At 65.5% G+C, this 6918-nt stretch overlaps 1 protein-coding gene across 1 annotated transcript in view; it reads left to right on the top strand.

The window, feature by feature from the left end:
• The first annotated feature begins 62 nt into the window (after positions 1–62).
• Positions 63–6918, top strand: part of NBEAL2 (neurobeachin like 2) — a 40425-nt gene continuing 33569 nt past the window's right edge. The window contains 3 exon segments of the mRNA XM_066313361.1: positions 63–114; positions 5189–5277; positions 6443–6607. Coding sequence (XP_066169458.1) covers positions 64–114; positions 5189–5277; positions 6443–6607 — 305 coding nt within the window. The 5' untranslated portion in view covers position 63.

Genomic DNA, 6918 nt, shown 5'->3' with positions numbered 1-6918 from the left:
CAGGGCCGGGATTTTGGGGGGGGGGTTCGGGGCTAGGGGCGGAGCCGCCGCTCGTTCCCGGGCATGGCTTCCCGGGAGCGCCTCTGCGAGCTCTGGATGCTTTACTTCGCCAAGGTGAGCCGGCCACCGGCCACGGGGACACCGGGCACCGCCACCCCCCCGGGCGGCCATTGGGGTGGGGACACCCCCCTCTCCCCCCCAAACCCCCCAATGGTTGCGTCCCCTCTGTCCCCATTGCCACCCCCTCCCCGCAATTCCCGCCCCCCCCCTCTCTCGCTGTGTTGCTGTGTCCCCATCCTCTCTTGTCCCCTCATTGTCGCCTCCCCCCCCCCGATTCGCTGTGTCTGCCCGGAGTGCGCTGTCACATCCCGAGGGTCCCCAAATCCCCGCGTAGGCCACCATGTGTGTCCCCCCCCCATCTCCGCATGCCGTTGTCACCTGCTGGGTGTCCCCAAGGCCGCCGTGTCCCCCCCGGAGCCATCCGTCACCCCCTCGGGGACACCGCGGGGACCCCCCGCCCATCCCGCTGCTCCTTTCCCGGGGGGATTTTGGGGTCCCCCCGCCCTTCTCGCCCCTCCCCGGGGGGATTTTGGGGTCCTTTAAACCCCTCCCGGGAGGTTTTTTTTGGGGGGGCTCCGCGTGTTCCCTCCGCTCCCGGCGCCACCGCCCGGCGACAGGTGCGCGGTGACATTGGAACGGCGACAGGGTGGGGACAAGCGGGCTCTGACGGCGGCGGGCTTTGGGCTTGGGGAGCCTCTGCTGAGTCCTAGGGGATGTCCCCAAGGGTGGGGGACACCCCAAAAGCGCCTCGTGCTTCGTTTTGTCTTTAAAGAGTCCGGGGTGGGTCCTGGAGGAGAGGTGGCACCCGAGTGTCACTCCCCGCCCCGTGTCACTGTCCCCGCGGGTTGGGGTGACCCGATGGATTTGGGGGTGAAATCGCCCCACCAAAACCCCGCTGTGTCCCAGGGAGGTGGCCGGGGACACTGGGAGGGTTGGGGACATCCACGGGGGTCTGTCACCTCAGCTGGCCTCGCGATGTCGCCTGGGAGGGACCCTCCTGTGCAGCCCAAAAGAAGGTCACCCCACTCTGAGGGGACACAGCCAGGGGACTTGGACAGGGCCACGTGCTGGGACATCGGGGGGTGACATGGGGACAGGTGCCACTCCACCATCGGGATGGCTGTGGCTGTGTGGGGACAGGTGCCACCACGCTGAGATGTCTGTGGTTGTGCAAGGACAGGTGCCACATTGTCAGGGTGTCCCTGGTCCCATGGGGACAGGTGCCACAGCCTCGAGGTGTCTGTGGTCCTCTGGGGACAGGTGCCAGACCACTGGGGTGACCGTGGCCCTGCAGGGACAGGTGCCACACCTCTGAGGTGTTTGTGGTCCTCTGGGGACAGGTGCCACACCGCTGAGGTGACCATGGCCATGTGGGGACAGGTGCCACATTGTTGAGGTGACAGGTGCCATCCATCAGCTGTGTGTGGTCACAGAGGGGACACAGCTGGGGACAAGTGCCATCCATCAGGGGTGTGTGTGTGGTGGCAGGCGGCACACGTCACACTGTCCAGTGTCTGCGGGGACACGTGCGGTGTCACCAGGGGCTGGTGGCCCTGCAGGGTCCCATCGTGTGTCAGGGCACTCACCGGGGGACAGGTGTCACCCACGGTTGTGTGGGGACGGGTGTCACTTGTCAGGGTGTCCCGCTGGCTGTGCCACACCGCTGGGGTGGCCGTGCCACCTCTGAGGCACCGGGGACATGGCCAGAGCCCCAGTGTCACCTCCCCAGCCGGGTGAGGATGGGCGATGGGGACATCACCTTTGCCACAGCGATGTCCCCAAGGCCGGGGGACGTGGCCCTGGTGATGGCAGTGTCCCCTCGGTGGCAGTGTCCCCTCGGTGGCAGTGTCCCCTCGGTGGCAGCGGCCCAGTCGCTGTCCCCCCGCCGGTGGCCCGGGAGTGGCTGCGTTATCTCGGGTGGCTTCAAACCGGGACAGGGCTCCTGTCACCGATGCTGGCAGGGGACAGGGCTGTCCCCAGGGGTGGCCGTGCTGTCGCACCCCTCCCTGCACAGGGGACACTGTGGGGGACAGCGTGACCCCACCGCCAGCACCGCGGGGTCACTCGGTGTCACCGCGCGGGGACGGTGACATCCCGCCGGCTTTGTCACTGCCGCTTTTTGCGGGGGGCTCCCGGCCGAGGGGCGGCATTCCCGGTTCCGATTCCCGGTTCCGATTCCCGGTTCTGGTTCCCGGTTCCGATTCCCGGTGTGACATTCCCGGTGTGCCATTCCCGGTTCCGATTCCCGGTGTGACATTCCCGGTGTGACATTCCCGGTTCCGATTCCCGGTGTGGCATTCCCGGTTCTGGTTCCCGGTTTAGGATTCCCGGTTCCGATTCCCGGTGTGACATTCCCCGTTCAGGAATCCTGGTTCGCCATTCCCGGTTCGGTTTCCCGGTTCGGATTCCCGGTGTGCCGTTCCCGGTTCAGATTCCCGGTGTGACATTCCCGGTGTGCCATTCCCGGTTCTGGTTCCCGGTGTGCCATTCCCGGTTCCGATTCCCGGTGTGCCATTCCCGGTTCCGATTCCCGGTGTGACATTCCCAGTTTAGGAATCCTGGTTCGCCATTCCCGGTTCGGATTCCCGGTTCTGATTCCCGGTTTGTCGTTCCCTGTCCGGATTCCCGGTTTGTCATTCCCGGTTCGTTTTCCCTGTCCGGATTCCCGGTTTGTCATTCCCGGTTCGTTTTCCCTGTCCGGATTCCCGGTTTGGCGTTCCCGGCGCTCCCAGGCGGCTCCGCGCCGGCCGAGCCCAGAAGCCGCCGAACCGGCTCTGCCGGCCGGGAACCGGCTGCGACAGCCCCCGGGGTGTCACCGGCACCGGCACCGCCACAACCCGCGGCCTCGGGGACACCGGGCACACCGGGAACTTGGGGACACAGAGGGAATTTCGGGACCCCAGCCCCGGGCTCGGGATGCGGCTCCGGCTGGGCGCACCGGGGGTTTTGGAGCGGCAGCTGCAGGTGGGCGCCCCGGGAATTTCGGGGTGAAGCTGCGGGTGGAACCGCCGGGAATTTCGGGACACCGGCTCCAGGAGGGCCCACCGGGAATTTCGGGGTGCGACTTCGGGTGGGAAGCCCAGGAATTTCAGGGTGCAGCTCCAGGTGGGCGCACCGGGAATTTCAGGGTGCAGCTCCGGATGGGCGCCCCGGGAATTTCAGGGTGCAGCTCTAGGAGGACCCGCCAGGAATTTCGGGGTGCAGCTCTAGGAGGGTGTCCCGGGAATTTTGGGGTGCAGCTCTAGGAGAACCCGCCAGGAATTTCGGGGTGCAGCTCCGGATGGGCGCCCCGGGAATTTCAGGGTGCAGCTCCGGGTGTGCGCCCCGGGAATTTTGGGGTGCAGCTCTAGGAGAACCCTCCAGGAATTTCGGGGTGCAGCTCCGGATGGGTGCCCCGGGAATTTCAGGGTGCAGCTCCAGGCGGGAGCCGAACTTTTCCCACCGGCAATTCGGGAATTTCGGGATGCTGAGAACCAACAAACTCCACGCTCGGCAGCGCGCAGACGGACGGGATGTGGGGTTGTATTTTCCGGGAGAAACCGAGGCGGCTCCCGGTGCTGCCACCACCGCCAGCTTGGGGACATCCCGGAGTGGACACCGGGGGTGGACGGAGGTGACACCCCGCGGTGTCCCCAAGCGGCGCCGGTGTCCCCAAGGAGCGGAGCCGGCAGCGGGGCAGGAAGCGCCGTTGGGGCCGCGGGTGACTTGGCATTTCCTGAGCATTTCTGGGTGGTTTTTTTTTTTTCTTTTGGTGGCTTTGCACAAGCGACAGCGGTGACAAAAAAACGGGGGGGGCCCCCCTGTTCTTAGGCACCCCCACACCCCGTTCCGGCCCCGCTGCGCCGGCGCCGCTGCCACCGCTGCGGGGTCATGGACGGCCACGGCCACCCCCGGGGACAGGTACCGGGTTTGGGGACACGGGGACAGCCCCGGCTCGTCCCCAGGGATGCGGGAGAGCCCGGGCAGGCGGGTTTTGGGGTCCCCCGCAGTTGTGGAGGTGACTTGGGGGAGCCCCCGGAGCTCCCGGAAAAGGGGGACTGGGGACCGGGGGAATGGGGACACACCCCGAGGGGCTGCGCTGGGGGGGTTTGGGGTGCTCAGGGACATGGGTGACCCCAAGGTGCCACTCTGGGGTCCTCAGGGTGACCCTGGGGTGCTGCATCGGGGTGTGGGGATCCCCCAAAGGGGCGCACTGGGGGTGCACAGGGACGTGGGTGACCCCAAAGGGCAGCACTGGGTGATCAGGGGTGTGAGGGACCCTGAAAGTGCCACCTCGGGGTGCTCAGGGACAAGGGTGACCCCAAGGTGCCCTCTTGGGGTGCTCAGGGCTCTGTGTGACCCCAAGGTGCCACCTTGGGGTGCTCAGGGACATGAGGGACCTTAAAAGTGCCACCTTGGGGTGCTCAGGGACAAGGGTGACCCCAAGGTGCCACCTTGGGGTGCTCAGGGACAAGGGTGACCCCAAAAGTGCCACCTTGGGGTGCTCAAGGATGTGGGTGACCCCAAAAGTGCCACCTTGGGGTGCTCAGGGACATGAGGGACCCTAAAGGTGCCACCTTGGGGTGCTCAGGGACAAGGGTGACACTAAAGGTGTCACCTCAGGGTGCCCAGGACGGGGGTGACCCCAAGGTGCTCTATTGGGGTGCCCAGCCTGGGTGAGTCCCCCTCTGTCCCCCTGTGTCCCCACTGTCCCCATTGTCCCCATTGCACAACCCCGGCAGCGCCGGCCAGGCCCCGCTGTGCCCTGATTGGCTGCAGGGACAGGTGCTCTGCGAGCTGATTGGCTGCTGAGTTCCACAGGTCGTGCTGTGCTGGGCTCTGATTGGCTCAGCACCTCCACAGGTGGCGCAGCTCTGGCTGCCGATTGGTCAGCGAGTGCGCAGGTAGTGCTATGCTGAGCTCTGATTGGTCAGAGGCTTCAGAGGTAGTGCGGTTCTGCGCTGTGATTGGTCAGTGGCTGCCAGGGGTGTGTCACACACCTGAGTGGGCAGGGCTGGTTTGTCTGGGCCTGATTGACCGCTCCCTGTGGGCGGGGGCCAGGAAGGAACATGATTGGCCGATCCCATTGGGGCGGGGGCCATGCAGGGCTGTGATTGGCTGCCGGCCCCAGCCCCGCCCTCCCTTGCAGAAGGACCTGTCCTACCTGCAGCAGTGGCTGGAGGCCTTCGTCACCAGCTTCGAGAGGGTCATCGCCCTGCCCTCGCTGGAGCCCCGCAGGTGGGACCCCAAAACCCAGGGGGGACCCTCTGAGTGACCCCAAACACCTCTGAGTGACCCCTCTGAGTGACCCCTCTGAGTGACCCCTCTGAGTGACCCCAAACACCCCTGAGTGACCCCAAACACCTCTGAGTGACACCCCTGAGTGACCCCAAACACCCCTGAGTGACCCCAAACACCCCTGAGTGACCCCTCTGAGTGACCCCTCTGAGTGACCCCTCTGAGTGACCCCAAACACCCCTGAGTGACCCCAAACACCCCTGAGTGACCCCTCTGAGTGACCCCTCTGAGTGACCCCCAGCATTCCTGGGTGACCTCCAACACCCCTGAGTGACCACCCTTGATGAACCCCAGCCCCCCTGAATGACCCCCCCCCAAATCAACCCCAGCACCCCTGAGTGACCCCCAAAATCTTCAGATGTCCCCAATCCCCTATGGGTGACCCCAGCACGCCTAAATGGACCCCCCTCCCGAGTGACCCCCAGTCCCCCAAGTGACCACCCTTGATGAACCCCAGCCCCCCTGAATGACCCCCCCAAGTGACCCCCAGCTCCCCTGAGTGACCCCAACATCCCCTAGTGACCCCTGTAGGTGACCCTCAGCCCCCCCGATTGACCCCTAAATCCTCGGGTGTCCCCAACCCGAGGTGACACCCAGGCCCTCTGAATGACCCCTCCAAGTGACCCTCAGCCCCCCTGAGTGACCCCCAGAATCCTCGGGTGTCCCCAATGCTCCCTGGGTGGTGCCCAGCCCCCCTGAATGACACCCCCCAGTGATCCTCAGGCTGACCCCAACACCCCCAATTTACCACCCTGGGTGACCCCCAGCCCCCCTGAGTGCCCCCCAAATCCTCGGGTGTCCCCAAACCCCCTCAGTGACCCCAATACCCCGAATGACACCCCTCAGTGACCCCCAGCATCCCATGGTGACCCAAACATCCCCTAGTGACCCCTGTAGGTGACCCCCAGCCCCCCTGAGTGCCCCCCAAGTCCTCGGGTGTCCCCAAACCCCCCGGGTGACCCCCGTGGGGCCCAGGTTGCCGAGCGTGGGGGTGGTGGCACCTCATCCGCTCTCCGTGGTCGGAGCCATCCGGTGCCGGTGACGTGGGCAGAGAGGGGACAGGGGGGGACAGGGGGGTGACATCCTGCACCCCGATCCCGCCCAGGCCCGAGGATCTGGGCTCGGAGATCCCGGCGCTGCCGCGGGAGGTGCTGCAGGTGCTGAGCCAGAGGTTGGGACACTGCGTGGCCCTGGGGACACGGGACGGGGACAGGGGGACGGGGCTGGGCCAGGCCCTGCTGCTCCTCAAGTTCTTCATCATCATCTGCAGGTGGGTCACCCCAAATCCCCCAAATCCCCCCAAATCCCTCTGTCCTCCCTTATCCTCCTGGTGTCCTATTCCCAGCCTGGAGCTGTCCCGGCGTTGGGGGTCCTGTGTCCCCCCACAAGGTCCCAGTTTGTCCCAAAGCATCTCAGGTGGATTTGGGGATGTGCAGCCCCCACCCCAAAAAAAAAAACCCCACAGAATTCCTCCCTGAGGGGAATCACCCCCACTGGGAAATCTGGGATCCCCCCCAAATCACAGCGTCCGCTCTAAAGTCAATCCCGTATTTTAAAAATAACGAATAATATTTTATAAAT

This window comes from Sylvia atricapilla, chromosome 1, assembly GCF_009819655.1.
Source record: "Sylvia atricapilla isolate bSylAtr1 chromosome 1, bSylAtr1.pri, whole genome shotgun sequence".
Lineage (NCBI taxonomy): Eukaryota > Metazoa > Chordata > Aves > Passeriformes > Sylviidae > Sylvia > Sylvia atricapilla.
Note: the sequence above shows the minus strand (reverse complement) of the source record. Positions and strands in the feature narration are given on the sequence as shown.